Raw genomic sequence first — 23,040 nt, 5'->3', positions numbered from 1 at the left:
GCTATTTTTTTATTGCTACGTTGTGATCAAAATGCAGTCCCCTCTCCCCCATCCGGCCTGGGGCAAAAGTTAGCAGTCACGGGGGTGAAATCTTTCTTTTGTTTTTTGTTTTAGGACACAACATTGGTTTCATTAGTACTTTGAAGGGGACCATTAGGAGAAATCAAAGCAAATTTGGGTCATTTAAGGAACATTTTCACCACAATCACAGCGGGGGCACTGGCCACTCAGTTCCAGGCAGGGTTTCCCACACAGAGAAGTCACAGTTCTGGTTTCTCAGCTCCAGTCTGCGGAGATCTCAGCCTCCAGAGCTCATGCAGGTCTGTTCTGCAGGCGGATGCGAGGCTTGGGTGCAGGCCAGCTGGCAGGGCTCGGGGCCAGTGGGTTGCTGGCTTTGGGCGCCCTCCCCGGGCAGAAGGGTCTCACTGGGCTTGGGGTCCCAGACAAGGTCAAGGGAGCAGACTCAGCAGCAGGCCTCACTAGCCTATCACCAGAACCTTCCTCCACCTGCCTGCCATATTTAACACCCCAAAAATGCAACTGGAACCTTTAAGGGTCCTTTGTGACGTGGCCACAGGGGAAGAAGGACTAGACATCTGGGCCCAGGTCACCCCCTGGGAAGCAGAGGGGATGCAGGTGCCAGTTTGGGACAGATGGAGCCCTGAAGGCTGTCATCTGCTAGGGGGTGACCCACACAGAGCCCCTCCACCACCCTTGGTCATCGGGCATAGTCCCCCGGAGTGTCCACGGGGCACCCCTCCCTGTGCTTTCGGCTCAGTCTGTTGGTTCATTCAGCAAGTTCAGGGGTGCATGGAGCCCCTGCTCTGGCCTCGGCTCTGCCGGAATAAGAACCACAAGGTTTGCAGACCACCCACAGGGAGTGTGGGACCCGTCCGTCCCGATCTCGAAGTGGTCCTCAACCTCGGCTCCAGTCGGTGGGGTGTCCTGACCACTGACCTTCCAGAGCAGCCACCTCTCAGGGGCAGGCCAGGAGTACCGGGGGTCCTCACCTGACGGTGCTGCGGGATGGCTGGGGCGGTGGGGCTGGCATTGGACCAGGCCTCCCAGGGGGCCTGGCATGGGGCCTGATCTGGAAAGTCAGGACCAAAGCCCCAAATGGCTGTTCTGAGGGCTGCTGCCTGCTGTCCTTGATGCTGACACCAAGCCAGGGAGGGGATTAAGCGGCTGGGGCCAGGACCCCCAGGGCTGGGGTGGGGTGGGGAGGGGTGAGGTGGTCCTGCCCCCATGCAGCTCGGCCCCCTGAGGGCCTCCGGGACAGCTCTGGCTGTGAGGTCTGGCCTCCTATGTCAGACCAGCTCTACCCTCACCACAGCCTTTGTCACTGGGGTTCCTGCCTGTGGCAGCCAAGGTTGCTCGTCCCCTCCCCATATTGGCCGTGGGCACAGGGATGAGGGAGGAGAGACGCCAAAGCCTGTCAGGCCAGAAGTGCCACAGAAGGAAGCTTGGCCCGGGACTGTGGGGAGTGGGGGGGGGGACCTGCCAAACTGCCCAGGCCCGCCTTTAAGGAGCAGCACTAGGCGGGGGAGGGGAGCTCCTGCCACCCCAGGATCCCTCCCCCAGAGAGCCCTGCAGGCCCCCAACTCCAGCCAGGACCCGAGAACACCCTGCAGTTTTTGTCAACCGCCCTCTGCCAGTGACACGACCACAGCAGTGACAAATGCGACCACGAGCAGCAAACGCCGAGGGAGGGAGAGCCCGGCCGTTCTCCCAGACCTGTCTGTAAGCCCCTGAGAGCTGGGCTGCAGTCCCTGGGGCCTGACCCTCCACAGTCAGGAGCCCCACCCAGGAGGAGGAAGGAAAAGATCCCAGTCCTTCTTCCTGCCAAGGTCCCTTTAGAATTAATTTGAGGTAATCGGATTAGGATTTGTGGGGTTTTGAGAGTTTCTACCTGACACACGCTGAACTACATGCTTCAATCATCTCGGCTTAGCCACACTCCGTGGCCGTGGCCTTTGCTTGCTCTGTGCCTCAGTTTACCCTGAACGAAGAGGCCACATTGCAGGTCGGAGGAGGACTGTTCCTGGGCCTGGGGCCTCAGCAGGAACTGTGGAAACTTACCCACATGGACCTTTTCCTGGAATCTCCCTCCCTCCCCCCCACCTTTGCCTCAGGAAGGAGTTGGGACCGGAGAGAATTTAGTTACAAAGGGCTGTCAACTGCAGCCTGGTCAATTAAAAAGCAGGTCCTGGGACTCAGGTCAAGGTTCGGGCCTCCTGCTGCCCAGAGCCAGGGCCTCAAGCAGGCCACTCAACTGGTCTTGTCCCCTGGGGACCAGGCCATGCCCCCAGGGAGGCAGCTGAGCGTTCAGGGAAAATGGAGCCGCTGGGGCCACGTCCACGTGGGGTGTCCCCGCCAATCTGGGGCTCTCGGCGCAGAGGCAGCAGGGCCGGGCCAGGCCGCGGACCCCAGGCCAGGCGCTAGGAGCCCTCCCGGAAGCTGTGGATCTGCGTGGAGTACCTCTGCAGGTGGCCTTCGGGCTGGGGCTCGGTGGCGCCCAGTGCACCCCCAGCCGCCGCCTGCTGCTGCTGCTGCTGATAATGCTGGTAGAGCTTGGGGCCCGGGCCGTCCAGGCCCGGGAGGCGGCCGCTGGACATGGTCAGGATGGTGGAGGTCAGCGACTTGATGTAGTTCTTGGCCAGAGTGAGCGTCTCGATCTTGGAGAGCTTCTTGTCGGCTCGAACGTGCGGGATGACCTCTCGCAGCGCCTGGAAGGCGTTGTTCAGCTTGTGCATACGCTGCCGCTCTCGCTCATTGCTCTCCAGCCGCCGCTGGACGCTGTTCTCCCGCCGGCCACCAGGCCCCGAGGCCCCCGGCCGCCTGCGCCCACCCTCGGCCCGCGCCCCCTGTGCCCGCACCGTCCTGCTCCGCAGACCCTTGGCCAGCTCCAGCCCCGAACCCTGCTGGGGCCCGTCAGGGGTCCGTTCCCCTGCGGCGGCCTCTGGGTCCTGCGCTGGCACCCGGCGCCTGGGGGGCCGGTTCTTGGTCTTCATGGCTCCACGCTGCTTGTCCCGGGGCGGGGGGGGGGGGCGGGGGGCGGTTCTAAGGCAGGCCCTTGGAGCTGAAATCCAGAACACAGGCCACCCTGTGGTCACACGGCAGGCTGGTGGGCGCTTAGGACGCCCAGTGCACACTCAGGGCAGCCGTCCCGGGCAGCCCCCTCACTGCCCAATGGCAGCTGACCACTTGGGGCACCGTGACCCCAGGGTTCTTCCCATTCACCCATGGAGCCCTGAGCCGACCCCTCCCCCATTCCCGTTTGACCTCATGGCGACCCCTCAGACTTTATCTGGTGTCCCGCCCCCGCCCCCCCAACTCCACATGCACTGATCCCTGGACCTTTCTCTGGCCCCCGGAGCCTCACTGCCCCCTGAATGCCTCCAGAGTTTGGGTGGCCTTTAACACTTTTCTCAGAGCAGGTGGATCAGGAGATGTGGCAGGACTCTAGCTGGTCGTCTGCCTGTGGCTGCTGCATCTGCCCTCATGGACAGGCACCCACTCCAGCCACCACACTGACCGCCGGATGTCACACATGCAGGGAAGACACTGGGGCCAGAACCGCTGTGGACATGAGGCAGCTGTCTGCGGTCAGAGGTCGACAGTGGTCAGAGCCTGCCACAGCCCCCAGTCCCACCGCGTGGATGGCCCCCACCCCCAACCCAGGATTCCCGCCCCCACCCCCACCCGGTCCCGCCCCTGGGTCCTCTCCCCTCAGTCCCGCCGGGATCCCCCACCCCTAGTTACCTGGAGATCCGCGGCTGCACGCGCTAGGGCTGCCCACGGGGGACAAGGACACGTCGCTTTAGCCGCCCCGGGCGGGGCCGCGGCCGCATGTAAATGAGCCCGCGGGGCGGGGCCGGGGCGGGGCCGGGGTGCGCGGGTCTCTGCCGGCGGCAGGGGGCGTCGGCGCACCTGCGGGCTGGGGGGCGGGGGGTGCGGGGGCCGGACGCCGCCCCCACTCCCCCCCCCCGCCGCTGCGGCCTCCCGGCAGCAGCTGGGAGCCCGGGCCCAGAGCCCATTCGGCGGAGGGGGAGACTGAGGCCTCTGCGAGCACGCCGGCGCTGAGGGGAATTCTCGGGACGGCGCCTGGCCGCCGCACCTGGCCTTGGGGCGAAGGCTCAGAACAGAAGCCAAAGCCAGAAGAACTGGCGGAAAAGCCGTTATGCAATAATACTGATTTCTCAGACAGGTAGTGGCCCGTGTTTCAGCGGCCCCTGCAGCACCCGGGGGCTTCGTGAGCTCCCCCACCACTCCGCAGGGCTCAGGCCCCCACGTCGCAGGTTCCGGGGCCCGGGGGTGGGCGGAGCCCTGCCCCGCGGAGGACCTGCTCCGACCCCACAGCTGCTTGCAGGTCACGGGGAAATACCCTGGTCGGTCATCGGTTTTACGAGGTCTCCAGGGGGCGAGAGGTGGTCAGCTTGGGCTTAAACCCTGGTTCCACCCACCTGCTCTACTAAAACGCCTGCCTGCCTCAGTTTCCTCCCCTTTTACAGGAGCACTAAAAGGTGTTAAAATCAGCCTCTGGCTTCAGGGGTTCTTCTGGGCTGATGAGGCGCACCTGGAGTGCAGGGAGGCGGCGCCTGGGCCTGGGTTCCCACCCCTCGTGACCAGCAGGTTCGGGGGTTAGGGGTCGGTGGGCGCCCATCTCGCACTTGTCGGAGGTGCCCAGAGGGGTGCTCGTAGGTGTCCATCTACTCCCTGGGGGTCTCAAGGGAGTTGGTGTGACTGGGGTTGGGGCCAGGCCTGCTTGGTAGGAGGCTGTCCCTCCGCTCTGGGCAGCTGGCGAGGGGGGCGGAGCGAGGACGGGGTGTTGGAGGAGGCCGAGGTCCACCACGGGGCATAGAAAGGCTGGCGTTGAACTGATTAGCCTCTTGGCTTTTACAGCTCATTAGAGGCTGTATCTCAGAAATTAAAAGGCTCCTGAAATTCGTCAAGAAGGACAAAGGCTTGGAATTACAGATACACCTTGAGGCAGCACAGTCACTACATCAAAGTTCAGTTTTCCAGTGAGCACTTCATGTTCTCACGCAAAAGGGCACACTATCTCTAGAGACCGGGGCACTGCGTGTCCCAGGGCCTGCGGCAGGGCGGGCGGTGCCCGGTCACACACCCTGGGCCTTGCAGAGCGGATAAAAACACGAAACAAACGCAGCAACAGAGTTTATAAATATATAACTATATTTATTTTGAATATTAAATAGTTTTTAAATTACAAGCAATTTATTGAATCACACTATGCATCAATATACAGTAAAAATCTTACAATTTAAAAATGTACACAATTTAAACTGAAAGTTCATTAGCGGTTATATTGCCGTGAACCTCTTACAACTGTGTTAAAGCCCGACAGGGAAGCCGCGTGGGTGGACTGCCCCAGGGGGGTCCTCATCTGCGGCCGGAATTCAACAGTGGGTACACACACCGGCCCCTCAGGAAGGTCTGCGAGCGCCTGCGTGAGCCTGAGCAACTCAAACATGTTTTCAAGCCGTTCCGGTAACAGGTTGTTGGTAATTCAATACTGTCCACACGTTTCAGAACTTAGGTACCGGAGAGAAGTTTCTTTAACAGCCAACACTTGAGCCAACCCCGTTACTATTAGGAATGTTGTGCAGGAGACTGAAATGTGAAGTAACTGCGTTGCCCAATCTTATTTTAAGGCTCCTTCTCATAAGGCTACTATTCTGAAGCCCCCGTCACTGGAGCCCAACATTTGGAGCCCGACACTTGGGTTCGCTCCCGGAGTTTTCAGATGATGGAGGGCTGGGTAGGGCAAAGCCGGGGGCTGCCTCCCTCGGGCCTCGGGCCCTCTGGACGGACATGCAGTTAAGTCACTAGCCCTCCAAGTACCCTACAGAAAAACTAATATAAGGGAGAGGTTCTGAAAGGTGTTTTTACGGCAGCAAGACAAAGACTTTTCTAAGATAAAACCCATTTCTATAGAAACAATCACCTGTACATTTAAAAATAGAACGGATGCTGTTTTCAATTCAGCTTCGTGGAGCTCCTTCACGGTGAAGAGAAATGGCTTCTTACCCACACACACAGTCCAAGTTCCGGAAGGATTTGGGGAGCACTTTTTTTTTTTACATTTCTTTTTCTGGCTTATGATGGGATCATTGGATTAACACAAATGAACATTTAGCTAGGAAGGAAATGAAGGTGAGATTCTTTTTATTCTGGGATTTAAAATATGTAAACTCCACCAGAGTAACACTAACCAAAACCTGATAGACTCCAAAAGAGGCCAGGAAATGCCATTGTGGACCAGGCATTATAAACCTCAAACATATTATCTAGAGGATTCCACTGATTTATTTCATTGCATAACTTCTCAGGACCAGTTTGGTCTGAGAACCCACTCACTACTGGTAACCAACATAGTTAAAAACACAAAAAAACAAAAACAGAAACAAAAACGGGAATTGAACAACAAAGCACATGCTGATGCTTCAAAGATGGGCTGAAAATTTTAATCTACATCATTAGTTTCCTGTGTATTGCTTGAGATTTCAAAAGAACATGTTAACTCACATGTGTATTATAAATATAAAATCTTCCCCGCCATGCACCAACCACCACAGTAAGATTTACTACTCAGACCCACCCCCCCCCAACTCAGTGTATAAAATGCTTTCTTTTGGCAATTAATCATGACAGCAATATAGACCTAAATTAAATTAAAACGGGAATTAGGTTGTTAAAATCTCCTTAATCATAGTGAAAAAGATACAGCCCCCAAATATCTATAAATTTATCCTGGGCTGATTGTATAAGAAGACTATATATTCTATGGATCTGCTTGATTTCGGTCATTAAATCTGAACTCCTTAGAGTTTGAAAAAACTTGTATAATCATCACCTCTCATTTCTCTCTCCACAAAGACTGGTAGTTAGATGTAAAAACTCAGGAATCTCAGGAAGTCTCCATAGCAAGAAATTCAGAGTTATGACAATTTGGCAAAATCACCTTCTAATGCCCTGTGATGGTTTCCCGTCTGCGTATCACAGGCCCAGCTCTCCTGGCCGCACTCCCTGCTCACACCGCCCGGAGGGTAAAGGGGGCTCTCTCTCCATTCTGAGTTCTTGCTCGGGAAAGTTATTGCTAGGAATGCAAAGTTAGCGGAGTGAGCCAGAATTGATAATCAAGGTCATAATTTACTTCGTAAATTCCAGCCAGTACCCACAACTGCATCTCACGGCGGGACCAGAGCTGCTGGGACTTCTGTCACACAGCCCAGTGGACCTGTGTCACGCTGGAGTCAGGCAAGCGAATCAGCACCGGAAAACGTTCGGGGTGACGGGCCAGCGTGTGGGGACCACAGCCCCGAAGTCACACCCCCGATACACACGGTTTCGTGGCGAGCACGCCAAGCCTCCCTCAGCACGCGGCCCTCTAGCCCCTGGAAACTTCCTGGTGTCAAAGCGGGACTCACGGACCGCAGAGTGAGGCCAGCTTTTTATCCCGAACACCCGATTCCTGCCAACGCTGGGGGGCTGCGCTGGATACACTCGGTCCCTTCCCAGGCGAGGGCGAGAACGAGGTGCTTAACGCGGAAGGGAAGGGTCAGTGCAGAGGAGTCCCAGGGCCACGCCTGGGTGTGACGACCATCCGGGGCCGCCCAGGGTCCCAACCGGGAGGACGGGCTGGCTGCGCGGGCTCCACCACTGTCCCTCGTCCCTCCTCCCTGCTGCAGGATGTAGCGTTACCTCCTTGGTGACGGAGACCGGCCGAGCCTGGCCCTAAGCGGGGTGGTTCTTGAGGGGAAACCCAACTCTATGGGTTACTTAGAAGCTCACCACCTGACGTGTACAAATGCAATGAACTCAAACTGTCCTCGGCAACGAGAGCCCTGCGGGGACAGCTCTTGCTCAGAGCTCTGGACCGTCTACGAGGACACGGAAGCCACAGCAGCAGCCCGCGGTTCCACACAATAAGGAGAAGAACCGGCTTTGAGGGGCGGCGCAGGGGCCACAGCAGAGCGCACACGGGGGGCGGGCACTCGGCTCCCCAGGGACGGGGGCAGGAGACCCAGCCCTTAACCCGCAGCTGAGCCCTGGGGTGAACCGCCTGTCGAGTGTTACCGAAAGGGTTTACAAAATTGGGGAGCCGGGGGTGGGGGGCGGTGGGAGAACCACGAGGAGGGCTGCAAACCCCTCACCTCCTCAGGGAAGCCTCACTTGCTACAAGGAACCTGCGTTATAGAAAGAGACAAACGTGTGTTTCATTCGGTCAACAAAACAAAGCAGTCTTTTTGGACTCATCAAAAATATTTCCTATAAGAACAAAAAAAACACTAACATTCGGAGTCATTTATCATTTACAAAAAAGTACCATATGTACAATTCCAACAATTCTAGACAGCAGAACACTCAAAATATTTAAGCTTTACAAGTACCATGCAGAGCAAACAAACTATAAAACAGAGAAAAAAATCAAACTAGTGGATAGCACCAGCTTGACCTGCCTTATTTTCCTTGAATAATTTAAGATTCTGTACAATATCAGGTACTCTTAGAACATTTATCCACAGTGCAATTACAGAAAGCAATTAGTGATTTCTTTAAAAATAATAAATATGGCTCACTGGTGCCCGTTCCCATCGTGCTCCTCCGGGCCCTCGTGCACAGAAGGGGTGTGCAGGTGTGGACGTGGAGAACATCCCCCCACCCCCCCCACCCCACCCCCCCCCCGCAGGGAAACCAGAAACGGCCCAGAACCTACAGTTCCCACACACCGGAGCAGGGTCGGCGCTCCCCGAGGATGACCGGGGCGCGAGCGCTTCTGGTGGGTGAGAGCGGCCGCAGGGCCCCCCCTCCCAGGCCAGGCTTCCCGCTGTGGGCACGGGGCCAGCGCGGCTCCCTCTGGGCCTCCCCAGTCTCTCTCCTGGGCCGGATGCCGTCAAGGGGAGGTCACTGCTGGGCTGCGGTGCAGGAATGCTGCCCGGCGGGGGGAGCAGCCTGGGACCCGAGAGCGCGTCGGGATCCACCTAATCCTTTTCTCCATCTTCGCTGCTTCCTGTTTAGGAGAGAACGAGCAAAGGTGGGTTTATGCCGTGATCGTCCTGGATGCAAACAGTCCGGACGGCATCCGACCTGTGCTACAGAAACAGGAACTGAAGCCGGGAGCGCGGCCACCCACCACCTGTCCAGCCGCGTGTTTTCTTCTTGTGACAGTGGCACCTGCCAGACCCTCGCACACTCTCACACACACACCTGCTCCGCTCACACGCAGCTTGGTGTCAACGCTCAGGGCGGGAGAAAATCGCTCTGATCTCTGACAGATCGCTAGGGAATGGGCGTGATCTAACCGGCACAATTAAACAGAGCCCAAACGCAAACACAAGCTCTTCATGGTTCGTGCCTGTTACCCGAACTTCGAACTTCAAATCGAAAAAAATGCACCTGTTGACATTCATCTCCCAATCTAGTTATGGGGAAAAAAGGATCCGTATGTCCAGATAACACAAATGGGCCCTGCCCGTGACCCCCCACCCAGGCCCCTGCTATCGCACAAGACGGAGGCTTAATGGTAAAGTCAATACTCCCGGGGGAGAACCAGAGCACATCTGGGCTCAATCCCAAAATCTTGGGCCAAGTGTTCTGAACATGGTAAGCTTTCTGAAGAATGGCTTCCCTCTGGGGGAGGAGGGGGGAAGGCGGGGTTGTGGCCAAAAGGGAAAAAGAGAAGAAAAGAAGGTGGCAGACACCCTGGGCAAGTTTGGGGACCTGCAGCCAGGCCGTCACCCTGGGCCACCCGGCCCAACCGGGGCAGCGAGGGGACACCTCCAGTGGCACTCAGCTTGCGGAGTGACAGAGGCCTGCGGGTGGGGGCTGTGGCCCCGAGAGCGCGCTCTCGAACTGTGAGAGCTTTCGGAGGGATTTTTTTTTTTTTTTAATCTACTCTGCAAACACCAGGAAAGCCCCAAATTAGCAAGCATGCAAGTCCCACGGGGAAGGTCCCGCAGGCCGACGCCCGCCCAGCCCTGTTGGACACACAGCCCTCCTCTCACCTCCTTGCTCCATGTCCGAGTCAGTAAGGTGAGTGAGAGAAAAGCTGGCGATGTTGGCAGGCGAGATGGAGAACCGGGAATACGGCGGCGTGTGAGGCCAGCTCTGCTCTGTGCTCCGGGGCGGCGGAGGCGGCGAGAAGTACTTGGACGTCTGAAGGGAAGGCTTGGAACTGAGAAGGTTACTTGTTGTCTTCGCCATAAAAGGGTCCGGGGAGAAGTCATCATCCCATTCAAAGCCTCCACCTAAAAGGGAAAAAAATACACCCCAGTTTTCCTTCTCTGATTCTGTTAGAAAGAGCAGAGGGCCGAGGGCAGGCACACAAGTGTGCCGCAGACCAAGCAACACCGACGCGGCCCGACAGGGGGCAGAGCTGCTCCCCGGGGTCCTGACAATGTCCTTTACAGCAGTGGCTGACGTCACCCTCCACAAAAGCGTCCCTCACTCACAGCCCACTACCTTTTAGTTTCTTTTTAAACCCGCGAACGAAGGGAAATACCTTCTTCATCGGTCGAGCTTTCGGAATTTATGCACCTGCTCAGGTAGGGAGAACCCGAAGGCGGTGCCGGGCCGCGGCCGCTCAACTCGGGGCCGTGGGCATCTCCTCCGCAGTGCCCCAGCTCTTTGGTCGGGGTCTCCTGAAAGCCAAAGAGAAATTCCCGTCAGCAGAAGCCGGCTCGCGGGAGCCTCACTGATCGGCCGCGAAACGCTCCTCCTCAAACAGGGTGGGCTCGGGCCCGGGGAAGGTGCGACGGAACACAGCCCCGGTTCACCCACCGAAGCAGCTCCGGGACCCGGGCGGCAAGCGTGAAGCGGCTGCCGGAGGCCTCCGGAAAGCAAGCAGTGGCAGGCAGGCCGGGGAAGAACTCCTCAACGGCACGTACCGGAGTGGACACAGAGAGCTCCAGAAGCCCCTTGGCTCTGGCTCTGAAGCAGGAGGGAGGTCTTCTGACGCTGGGCAGGGGGCTTCCAGACGGCCCCCCTCCATCTCTTGCTCCCCAGCCCCAAGCAATCCTGGGGTGGCAGGCACCTAGAATTCTGAGGGGGCGGGGGGACTCACTCTCCCCCTGGGGGAGCTGGGATCCTGAGACAGAAGCCCTGCTGCTCGTCTTCCCCTCTGTCCACAGGGCCACATCTAGTGTGCAGCGTCGTGCGCTAACGAAAGCCCCAGATGTTCAGCTGTAGCAACCGAAAAGGGGGGTTCAAGACATCGGAAAGTACCAGGGACACCACGGACAGGGAGGAGCTCAGAAAAGCAACCCTATCAAGTCCGTGAGAACCTGCCTTACCTCCGAGCCGCGCGTGGCAGCCCTGAATGTCAACAGCATCGAAGCTTTGAGAACTGAACCGCAGGCCAGACCACTGGCCAAGACCCACCCTGGCCAGTGGGGGGAACGTACACAGGACAGGTTTGAACAGTATAGCAAAAGCTTTGAACGGGGACCCCCAGCCCACAGAAGGGTGGCTGGAACTTGAGACCTGAACCCCAGTGGGTCGATGCCTTCTAGGACAAAAATACCAGCATTTTCCTTAGAATCTAAACCAGGACAGAATCATAAACACACTAAAGAATCAGTCAAAAAATCACTCTGCATACAAAGAATCAGGAAAACCTCAGTTCACGGCTGCCAATGCCACGATGACACAGATGCTGGGATTACCTTAAAGACTATTGTGAAAACGTTCCTACGAGCAACAGCAAACGTTCTTGAAATGAATGTCAACCCAGAATAGTCTTGGCAAAAGAACAGATGATAAAAATAATAACGAAGTGCAAATTTCAAAACAGAAAAATACAGTAGCTAGAACTTAAAAAAATCCACTGGACAGACTCAGTAACAAGATGACAAAGAATGACTGAATTTGAAGGAGATCAACAGAAATGATTCAGTCTGAACAAGGATGAAAACAGACACGTGAGAAAAAGCCAACGGGCCACAGACACACAACAGTCTGATCCCGGAGCACCAGAGGAGGGGACCCGGAGTGCGGCGAAAGAAAGCATTTGGGGACATAATGGCTGAAAACTTCTTGAATTTGGTGAAAGACCTAAAACTACAGATTCAAGATGCTCAGCAAATTTGAAACGGGGTAAACGCAAAGAAATCCACGCTCACGATCCAACTGCTAAGAGGAAAAATAAATTTTGCAAAGAAAAAAGTCCTGACAGCAAACAGACATAATAATACTGAGAGAAGAGAGCTGTCAACTCTGAACTGCGGATTCAGAGAAAATATCTTTAAGGAGTGAGGGAAACTAAGGTAATTTGTTGTCAGTAGATTTGATTAAAAAAAAAAAAAAAAAAAAAAAAAGCCAAACTTCTTCAAACGGAAGGGAACTGATACCAGAAGGATCCTGGAACATCAAAAATGAAAAGAGAGAAACAGTAGAGCCCGCGTGGATAAACAGAACCCAATTTGTCACCTCCTGAGTTTCTTTTTTTTTTTTTTTTTTAACATTTATTTATTTTTGAGACAGAGACAGACAGAGCATGAACAGGGGAGGGGCAGAGAGAGAGAGGGAGACACAGAATCGGAAACAGGCTCCAGGCTCTGAGCTGTCAGCACAGAGCCCGACCCGGGGCTTGAACTCACGGACCATGAGATCATGACCTGAGCCGAGGTCGGACGCTTAACCGACCGAGCCACCCAGGCGCCCCTCCTGAGTTTCTTAAAACATGTTTGATTGCTGGAAACACTGATCACGCAGAGCACCGTCTGACGGGGCTTTCAGAGTAAGTGCGTGGAATAATATACCAGACAGCAGTAATAAGGTTTCTGCTTTTCCACTGGAAATGGTACAGTACTGATTCTAAGTAGATCGTGACAAGTATGTATATTTTAGTCCCCCAAACCATGACAAAACCTAAGATACGTAGTAAAAAAATGCAATGATAAATTAAAAGGTAATATTAAAAAAGGCCTAAATTACCACAAAGATGGGAAGAACGACCAAGTAAAAACAAACAGAAACGAAGAAAATGGTATGCCAAAATCCAAACAAGACTAATTTTATTAAATGTAAGTGGCCTAAAACCACCATCAATTAGAAGACAGGATTTTTCAGAAGAGATTTAAAAACTGATTTGCTACTCACGAGAAACTAACGTCAAACATAATGATACACGTAGACTGAGAGTAGAAGGTTGAAGAAAGAGATCTCATGCAAATGCCGATCAAAAGAAAGCTGGAGCGGTTACATGAATATCAGACAAGGGAATAACGAAGGACATTCTGTCGCGGTAAAAGGTCATCTCAACAACAAGATCTAATGGTCTTAAACGTGCATGCGGCTAACAACAGAGCCGCAAAACAGAGGAAGCACAGACTAACAAACCGAGAGAGACAAATCCAGAATTGCAGTCGGAGACTTCAACACCTCTCTCTCTCCCATCCGGCCGCGGACGGAACCACCAGCAGGCAGAAAAATCAGCACCTCAGCACCAGTGCAGAAGAACTGAACACCGCCCACCGTCCAGATCCGACGGACATTCAGGCACGTTCTTTCAAGTACACGTGGAACGTTCACCAAGACAGACCGTAGCCTGGCTCCGAAACAAACCTTTTTAAGTTTAAAGGAACTGAAACCGTATCAGACACGCTCTCTGACCGTAACAGAATCAGACTAGAAATCAGTGACAGACACAAGAAAATCTTCAGCCCTTCATTTTTAAAGAGGCTGAAGTGGGAGCTTGTGGAGCAGGGCCCAGCAGGCACGGGAGGCCTGGAGGGCCACGGTTCTGCCTCTGCCGCCGCCGCCCCCTGGTCCCGATCCACAGGGACCGCCGGTGGCCGGCAACTCCGGGGCTACCTGTGAGCCACACGCTGTTCTGGCTTGCACCTGCGTGCTGACCACCACTGCCAGCTGCTGGGTTATGGAAACGCGGTGTGTAAAGCGCAGCCGACTTCAGCACGCCTCTGCCGGCAGACCCGGAAAGGGCATCCGGGTCTCCTTCCCTTAACTCGACAGGACTTCCCTGTCCCAACTACATCTCTGCATATTCTTGGGAACCGTAACCAACCCCAAATTCCCATCTTTGGGGAATCCTAACACACTCTGCGGCCTCAAAGCGGCCATCAGGAAGACAAAGCGCACTCGATTTCCTAACACGTTCTGGAATTCCCCGAGACGACAACGTGTGGAGGTTAACAGATACCTGGTCAAACAGATAGACCGTGACATCATCAAAAAACGTCACCGCCTTCTTTTCTTTCTTCCAGTCGTCCGGCAGCTGGTCGATGGCGACAGCGGCCGCAGGTTTCAACAGGCTGCGCAGATGCCTCCCGTCCTCGTTGCTGAGGATCACGGGCACCGGGTGCTCGGTCTCGTCCTCCGACTCGGAGCTCAGGCTGTGCAGGTGAAACGCCCGCAGGTCTTCGTCCGAGTCGTCGCTGTTTTCGTCCTCCTCGTCGGCATCCATGCCGTCCTCGGAGAGGTCCAGCATGCCCGACACTCCAAGTTTCCCCAGGTACTTCCCTTCGACGTCCGGCTCCTTCAGCTTGGGGCCCTCGGCGTGGCCGCACGACGACTTCTCCGCCGTCACGTCCGCCGTGCTGCCGGGGCACAGGGCGGAACTCGCAAAGGCAAGGAGCTCGTTGGTGTTGGTTCCGGTGGAAGCGAGCGTGCAGGGGCGCTCCTCTGGTGCCTCGAAGTCATCGCTGCTGCTCAGCTCGGAGTTCCCCAAACTCAAGGGACTGCCGGCCTCGTCTTCGGGCGGCGGCGTCTGTTTGGAAACGTCAGGTGGTGCCGGTTCCGAAGTGTCTCTGGACGCCGGGTGACCGGAACCGTGCGAAGCAGGGAGACAGCTTCGGTCTGGCTCGCCGTGGCTGGTTTCCAGGCAACTGTCCTTGGCGCCAGGACTCTGCTCCGGCACGACCGGCTCAGGCAGCGGCTGGTCCGTTACCACCACCAAGGCCGAGGCCGAGGGTCCCGGGACGCCCTCGCACTTCTTGTCGGGCTCAGAGTCATTATCTGAGAAGTAGGCGGAGTCTCGGTACGAGCTCTGAGAGCCAGGCGCGGAAGTCTGCGAGGCCACTTCCGTACCCCTGTGGCCGTCGGCTGCGTCTGAGATGACGATGACCGGGTTGGGGGGCAGGGTGCCACGGCTGCCGTCGCCCACCGCGGCCGCCTCCGCGGCCGAGGCGCCGTCGGGGGCGGGGTGCAGGGTCCATTCAGGGGACTCCAAGTTCTCCGTCTCGTAGCCACTGTCTGCAGGCTTATCGGGGGGCACGAGTTTCTGAGGAGTGTGAGAGCCTAAGGATCCCAATAAAACGTCACGGACATCCACCGAATCCAGAGAGTCCGGGGTCTCCACAGACTGTTCCGAAGTCGGAATGGGTGTTGACAAGCTGTCTTCTAAGAGGCTGTCTTGACTGGTCGAGTCTGAGGACAGGGCGGACACCAGGCCCCCCTCCTTGGCAGCCGCTTTACAATGCAGCTCACTCGGAGCGTCCGCACCTTCCGAGCTCTTCTCCAGCACACGGTCAGCGTGTCGGTCTTCTGAGAGCGGCTGATTCGGGAAGTTCCGCCTCAATGCTGGAACACTGCTTCCTATACTCACCTCATTGGCAAAAATGTCATCAGTAAGAACCGGGTCGCTTCTGGTCAGTGTCAAGGCCTCTTCGCTTTGGCGGGTCAGGTCCCGGGACGGGTCACCAACACCGTGTGCTCTGGCAGCCGCTGCGGGAGTTTCTACCGTGATGGTCACAGGGTCCGGATTCGTTGCTTGGCAGAGACGGTCTTCGTGGCTACGGACATCCGAGCATGTGGGTTCTCCCTGCTTCGGGGACGTATCTGGAGGTAAGCGGGGAGATGTTCCTTCTGTCTCCAGCGAGGTAGGAGCTACCCGCGCTTCTGGGGAAGACTGTGACGAGGTGTTCAAAGTGCTGTCCTTGAACACGACACCTGCATCCTGACCCTTGGCGCTGAGGCTTTCCTGCAGCGAAGGAAAGCCTGGTTTGTTCTCGGCAAACTTCACTTCGGTACCTAAAGAGTTCCTATGTGGAGTTTCTAATATCGTTTCGGTGAAGCCAGCGTTTTTAAGTTCTGTTTGAAGATCATTTAGATGTTCTTTGTCAGACAGTGAGTCTTTTAGTAGGTTTTTCTCTTGAAGAAACAAAAAATTTGCTGACAGCTCTTGAACGTTCAGTGGATCAAAATTATCTTGGTGCATGAGGGTTTCTGATAAGCAAAGAGGCTCGCCGTCAAAAAGCTTACGGGGCTTATCTTTCTCAAAGTGGCACGTTACAACAGACTCTCTGGAGTCGTCCGGGCTTGAACCGAAAGCGGTCGGCTTCAAGTCGGTTTGAACTCCATTTAGTTCCATCAAGTCAAATATCTTTTGGTGACTGGGCAGATCCTCTGATTTGTCAAGATCACTAAATATACTGTTGAAAGGGCTCTCAGGGCCCCTGGGGACCTGTACGTCCTCGGGTACGCTGGAATCTTTGGGGTCTGCACCGCTTTGGAAGAAATCCTCATCTGTACTGGACTCCTCTAATTCAAGGTTCCGGAGTGTCAGGAATTGGGGCGCCTCCTCGTGTATCCTTTCCGGGTTATCCATTTCAGTTGTGAGCAGTGCGGGTGGGTAATCAAGCTCCAAGTTGCTGCCGCCTTTTTCTTCCAACTGGATGTAATAGTCGCTTCCGACAGAAAGGTTGTGGGCATCAAACACAGGGACCACTCCGGGGGCCCCACGGGGCACATCCTGGCCACTGTCATCTTGTTTCCCCGGCCCGGGGTCTGAAAGTGAACTCTCAAAAACTTCAACCGGAAAGAAGATGCTCGTGTAGGACAAGGCTTCGTCCAGGGGGCCCCGACTGCGCTCGTCAAAGTGGTCGTGCTTGGCTGCCTCCCAGACATACTCAAAGCTCAGGCCCTGGCTGGTCTCGGTCACGGTGAGGACTTCCTCCACCTCACGACCCAGCCGGTCCCTGGCGAAGTGGTCGAGGATTGGGAATGCGGCATTACTTGAAGTGTCTCTGCTGTTTGTATTCGGTTTAAGAGCATTCCACTGCTGCTCAAAGTCGACTTCTGAGTCCCTTTGGCTTTGCATCCGCAGGTAGGTGAGCAACCTGTGCACGTCCTCGGCCGCTGGTCTCTTGTCCGGGGACAGCCAGCAGAACTGCAAAACTTCATACCTGGGCAACGATTCAGAGGTGATTAATGGAATGATGGTAAAACTGCTTTAAAACAAGAAAGGACTTCACGAGGACTCCCAAGCCAACTCGCACCTCAAAAGTTTCTATGCTATAATCACTGTCAGCCACATGAAGGATCTCGGTTCACGGTGGAATACATTGTGGCGCAAGAGGAAATGAAGAAACATAAACGTTGGGCCTACTAATTTTGTGTGTTCCTGGGACATGTCCCAGTATCAGTGTTTGTCATTTTCCTTCTGGTGTCTACCCAGTGACTTATCCCCTGAATTTAGAAACAGTTTTAACATGATCTCCTCTTTAAAAAATCGCCACAGGTGGTCTATGTAGTAAAGAATGCACTTGTCTTACGTTTTTTAGATTTACTCGTTTTATTTTGCAAGAATTCTCAGAGACAAATGCAGTAGTGACTAATCTCTAACTCCTCCCCGCAATGAAAAGTAACACTACAATCTTACGTAGCACATGGTCTCCTTAGATCATAAAAGGGGCTGAAAGCAGAGGGAAACAGTAGAAAATGAAGTCCAAAGAAGAGAGCAAGCGGGAGCTGGGTCTTCGAAGGGTTGGCTGAATAGAGCCAACCTCCCACGACATAGCCACGAACAAAAGGGAAGACAAAGGCAACTTCAAAGTGTTAACTGTAGGCAGTATGTGTCAAGTTATTCCGGGTGAGACAGTTGGAGCGGTGTGGGAGCTGAGCACTGCCTCAGTGCATGGGGTTGCCTCGCTTCACGGGCAGTGCCTGCTGGGCAGGCAGTGGTGTAGACAGAGGCTTAGAAAGAGGTGAACGTGATCCTGAATGGAAGCGGAGTAAGAACTGGTCTGAAGACTCGTAAGAAGTAAATTTGTTTTGCAAATGTCAATATGCACTATGCAAATTAGCTTCTGCCGCCAATTTAAATATTATCCTTCCTGTGCTCTTTTCTCACATATTAGGTATCACTTACAAAAATAGCCTCATTTTTTTTTTTTTAAGTTTATTTATTTTTGAGAGAGACAGAGCATGAACGGGGGAGAGGCAGAGAGAGAGGGAGACACAGAATCCAAACCAGGCTCCAGGCTCTAAGCTGGCAGCACAGAGCCTGACGTGGGGCTCAAACTCACGTGTGAGATCATGACCTGAGCTGAAGTTGGACGCTCAACCAACTGACTGAGCCACCCAGGCGCCTGCAAAATAGCTTCATTTTAAAACAATTCCACAATAGGAAACTCCCTAATGTTGACTTTTCTAATTGGTTCAGACTTCACATTTTTTCTTATTGCACAGAACACATAAGCTCCCACCTGTTGTACACTTTTTCCAAAACTAACATTACATTTTTAAAATATATGTTAATTCTAAAATCAGTTGTGGGGCGCCTGGGTGGCTCAGTCGGTTGAGCGTCCGACTTTGGCTCAGGTCACGATCTCACAGCTCGTGAGTTCAAGCCCCACGTCGGGCTCTGTGCTGACAGCTCGGAGCCTGGAGCCTGCTTCGGATTCCGTGCCTCCCTCTCTCTCTGCCCCAACCCACTCACATTCTATCTCTGTCTCTCTCAAAAATAAATAAACATTAAAAAAAAAAAATTAAAATCAGTTGTGAATGATACACAAATCTTGGCTTTTCACAACATTTATCGTTTAAAAACAGGGAATAAATATACTGGGGCGCCTGGGTGGGTCGGTAGGTTGAAGAGTCCGACTCTTCTTTTGGCTCAGGTCACAATCCCAAGGTCGTGGGATCTGGCCCTGTGTCAGGCTCCTTGATGAGAGCCTGCTTAAGATTCATATTCTCTGTCCCTCCCCTCCCCTGGGCCCCTTCCTCCACTGGTGCTCCCCACCCCCTCTAAGATAATCAATCAATCAATCAATCAATCAATCAAAATGGGGAGTATACAACTAACACCCACAGACAGAGGATTTCCTTATCTTCTGAAGACAACAAAAAAGTAAAGTAGAGTTACCCACCATCTGTCAGAATAAGGCTGCTCCAGCTGGGGCTTAGGGAGTTTTGTGTCTCTCTCTCGAATGACCTGATTGAGAACATCTAAGTTGGAGAGGTTGGAATAAGGCTGAGCAGCATTATCAAAGAGCTCCCAAAGTGTCACACCTAGGGACCTGTGGAAAAAAGGAAACAGTCATTTCCTCCTCCCTTTAGATGTCAAATTTTTAACACCCACATTTTTATTAGTGACTTTAAGAATAAGGTGTGTACTGAAAAGGTTATTAAAGATAGCCCTTTAACGCGATTTTTAAAAAAAGGCACCTTCAATACAATGAGGTCAAGTATGCCTCCTCACATTTGCTACAGAGTACTCTAGAAGCTTTGGCCAACGCAGAAAGAAAAACTTAAACAAGGAACGGGCGTAATTATAGATAAGAGCTAGTGTAACTGTCCACTTTGAAACTCAAGAAATTTTTTGGCACATCTTTAGTACGATGTAAGAGTTCAGTAAAACGGTGAGATACGAGAGGAACATCCTGAGGCAGACAAAGAAATCCCGCTCGCGACAGTCGTAAACAGGTGGGTTTGGTTGCTGTTTCGGAGGGGCTTCTTCCCGTCATCCCGCCAGCTACCCGTGGGCCACCTGCCGGAGCCTCTCCGTGCCTCCAGGCCCACGGCTGTTACCACAGGCAGAAGGGAATGCCCCCTCCTGGGACCCATCCCCCTCCCTCACACCAAGTCCTCTGTCGCCACGGTCACAGCCTCTGCGGCTCAGCCAGAGGGACACTTACTCTCCACCTCCTCTAAGCAGTCTCTGCGTCTCCACCTGGGTCGTACGGCATCTCCTGGCCACTGCAATGGCTCCCAAGCCTGGCTGACTATCTGTGTCATCTGGGAACCCCCCACCCCAAGGACTCTCACGTGATAATGTAGGTGTGGCCTAGGAAACTGCATTTAAAGGGGCGCCTGGGTGGCTCGGTCGGTTAAGCAGTTAAGTGTCTGACTTCGGCTCAGGTCACGATCTCGTGGTTCGTCAGTTCGAGCCCCACATCGGGCTCGGCGCTGACAGTGCAGAGCCTGCTTGGGATCCTCTCTCTTTCTCTCTCTCTCCCTCTCTCTCTGTCCTTTCCCCCACTCACGATTTCTCTTTCTCTCAAAATAAAAAAATAAACTTAAAAAAAAAAAAAAGTTCCCTAGTGATTCTGACATCCAGCCAGGTCTGGGTGTGGATGGTTTACATGACCTGGGATCGAGGCCTCCAGGTGTTTGTTTGAATAATAAACCGCATTAAATAAATACGTATATTATCTGATACTCTACAGTACAACGTAACTTATGAGTTAATTTACGTTAACTTCACAAATCAGTGAAAGAAAGCACATTCAGAATCTAAGCTGAGAGATCACTTCTGTCAGAGGAAACAAAATAGACCCAAATCTCCCAACTCAATTCAAGAAGGAGAACACACCTTCTCACCGGCACAGACCTGCCAGAGGCAGAGGGTCGTTCTGGATACAAAACAAGTTTAAGACGCTATCGATGACTTTAGGGAGTCTACAATTTAAGTGAGGAAAATAAGAAATTCGCTGCCACACCTGGTGTGAGCTTGGGCACATGACCCTACCCGTCGCAACTCTCCAAATGCCTGCTCTAAAACTCCCTCTCTCGAGAAGGCCCGTTCCCAAACCAAAGCCCTCGCCGGCCCCCGGCTCACCCTGTTCAGGAAGCATGACGCGTGGGCTTTCTCGACTCCCCACCCCCCACCTCTAACGTCTCCGGTCTCCCTTTCTCATCTCCTCACACAGGCCACAGAGAAGAGCCGTGTCCCCTCATCAAGGTCCGTCCCTGCCCCGGGGCTCTCTGTGCTACGCTGTGCAGTCTCCTGCAGGACAGCCGCCGTCAGTCACGGCCCCTCACCCCCAGCTGCGGAATTCTTTACCTTGAACTGGCCCTTGCCTCCTCGAGTACCACTGGCCTCCTCCTTCTGGGGAGAAAGGAGGGGTCTTACCCGCTCTTCCAGCAAAACTCTCTGAGAGAGGTCCCTCCCGTCCCCCCCGGCACAGGGCAGCGCGGCCCCTGCCGCAGGCTGATGTCGGCAATGCTGCCCGCCCTACCGCTAGACTTGTCACGGTGTCAGAAACCAGGGGTGGGCTCTGTGTCCAGGAGCACAGGCTAAGCTCTCAGGTTAAACACCCTGCTAGGAATAGTAAAAATTTGGACAAAACATTAAAATTATCTTTTTAAAGGCATCACAGATGAGATAAGATAGCATGGAATTACCAGGAAAAACCCTAGAACTTGAAGAGCTAAGGAGAATACTAAAACCACCTCTGAGGGGCCGCTGGGTGGATCAGTCAGTTGAGCGCCTGACCCTTGATTTTGGCTCAGGTCATGATCTCATGGTTTGTGGGATTGAGCCCCACACGCCAGGCTCCAAGCTGTCAGCAGTTGGTATTCTCTCCCCCTCTCGCTGTCCCTCCCCCCACCAAAATAAATAAATAAACTCGAAAAAAAAAAAATAGAGGGGCACTTGGGTGGCTCAGTCTGTTAAGTGTCTGACTTCGGCTCAGGTCATGATCTCACGGTTCATGAGTTTGAGCCCTGCATTGGACTCAGTGCTGACAGCTCGGAGCCTGGAGCCTGCTTCGGATTCTGTGTCTCCCTCTCTCTCTGTTCCTCCCTTGCTCTGTCTCTGTCTCTGTCTCTCTCAAAAATAAACAAACATTTCAAAAACAATAGAACCACCTTTGAGCTGGTGCATTTGCTGAATCACAGAACTTGGGCTTTTGTGGTCTTGGTTTACAAGGCTCAAAGGGGATGGTGGGGGTGGTGAACAGGCCAAAGCCCTGGGTCTGTCCTAAGTAAGGGGAATCACAGACAGACCTCCTCACCATAAAAATAAGCCTGCCCGCACCCCCTCCAGGAGCCTGAAAGGCAAGCTGACTTGGCACTGAGGGGCTCTGAGTAAGTGTTTGCGTGTGTGTGTGTGTGTGTGTGTGTGTGTGTGTGAGTGAGAGTGAGAGAGAGAGAGAGAGAGAGAGAGAGAGAGAGAGAGAGAGAGAGAGAAAGGGACTGTGTGTGTGTGTGTAAGGGGGGGTTGGCCCCTAACAAGCTGTAACCACAGAGCTGCCCCTTGATTGGATCTGCAGCCCAAATTCACATCACCTGAGTGGTCAAAAAAACCTCAAGCTGAATATGTAAAGCACAGTCCCCTTACACGGCAGGACAACCCTGGTATCCGACACACATAAGCAAGCGTAGATCCTCTCGGGAGGAATGCTGCTCAATTCTCGGTTTCTGAGATCCTCACCCCAAGGCAATGAGGCAGCATCAAGAACCAGCAAGATCAAATCCACAAAGACTTCAGATACTGGAATCACCTGACACAGATCACAACCCAATTGTTAAGAACACTGGGACAGGTTTTAAAAAAATCCAGTCGACTTCCTCCAACTGAAAAGTCAATAGCTGAACCATAGAACTTAGTAGACAGATTTAACAGAAGAACAGACACACTTGAAGAGAGAGTTTTAGAGAGAGAGAGAATTAGTGGCTGGAGCACAGGTCTCGAAAATTATCTAGAGTGTGGCACAGAGAGTCAGAGAGACAGAGTGTAAAAAGGAAGAGATTAAGAGACAGAAGGCCGAGCAGGAAGGCAAAAAACACACGTCTAATTAGACTTCCCAAAGGACAGAAATGGAGCAGAGGCAGTACTTGAAGGGTAAGGGCTGAGAACACCATCAAACTACAGATTTGAAAAAGCCAAATAAATCCCAAGCAGAAAAACATAAGAAATCCACACCCATACACATCAGAGTGAAACTACAAAAACAGAAGACAGAGAGAAGAGTTTAACAGTAGCCAGAGAGCAAAAGTCACATTACCTTCAAAGGGCTTAGGGAGACTTACAGCTGACTTCTCAATAGCAACAAT

At 53.7% G+C, this 23,040-nt stretch overlaps 2 protein-coding genes across 3 annotated transcripts in view; both read right to left on the bottom strand.

Annotated features, from left to right (window-relative positions):
- Positions 1 to 2: 2 nt before the first annotated feature.
- On the bottom strand, positions 3 to 3,876 carry BHLHA15 (basic helix-loop-helix family member a15). Its single transcript, XM_060649532.3, has 2 exons — positions 3,763 to 3,876; positions 3 to 3,079 (listed from the first exon to the last, which is right to left on the bottom strand). The coding sequence occupies exon 2, from the start codon at positions 3,009 to 3,011 to the stop codon at positions 2,439 to 2,441; it is 573 nt and encodes a 190-aa protein (XP_060505515.1). The 5' UTR covers positions 3,012 to 3,079; positions 3,763 to 3,876; the 3' UTR covers positions 3 to 2,438.
- Positions 3,877 to 5,173: 1,297 nt separating this feature from the next.
- LMTK2 (lemur tyrosine kinase 2) overlaps positions 5,174 to 23,040 on the bottom strand; it is an 80,821-nt gene continuing 62,954 nt past the window's right edge. For both annotated transcript variants that reach the window (XM_060649517.3, XM_060649518.3), the window contains exons 10-14: positions 19,131 to 19,280; positions 14,183 to 17,165; positions 10,526 to 10,664; positions 10,029 to 10,271; positions 5,174 to 9,034 (exon numbers count right to left, since the gene is read on the bottom strand). In XM_060649517.3, coding sequence (XP_060505500.3) covers positions 9,006 to 9,034; positions 10,029 to 10,271; positions 10,526 to 10,664; positions 14,183 to 17,165; positions 19,131 to 19,280 — 3,544 coding nt within the window. In that variant the 3' untranslated portion in view covers positions 5,174 to 9,005. The remainder of the gene's footprint in view (positions 9,035 to 10,028; positions 10,272 to 10,525; positions 10,665 to 14,182; positions 17,166 to 19,130; positions 19,281 to 23,040) is intronic.

This window comes from Panthera onca, chromosome E3 (genome assembly GCF_046562875.1).
Source record: "Panthera onca isolate mPanOnc1 chromosome E3, mPanOnc1 haplotype 2, whole genome shotgun sequence".
Classification (NCBI taxonomy): Eukaryota; Metazoa; Chordata; class Mammalia; order Carnivora; family Felidae; genus Panthera; species Panthera onca.
The sequence above is the reverse complement of the archived record's forward strand: the minus strand, read 5'-3'. Positions and strand labels throughout refer to the sequence as shown.

Coding starts and splice junctions, on each gene's coding strand:
- BHLHA15 (XM_060649532.3), bottom strand. CDS start 3,011: ATGAAGACCAAGAACCGGCCCCCCAGGCGCCGGGTGCCAGCGCAGGAC.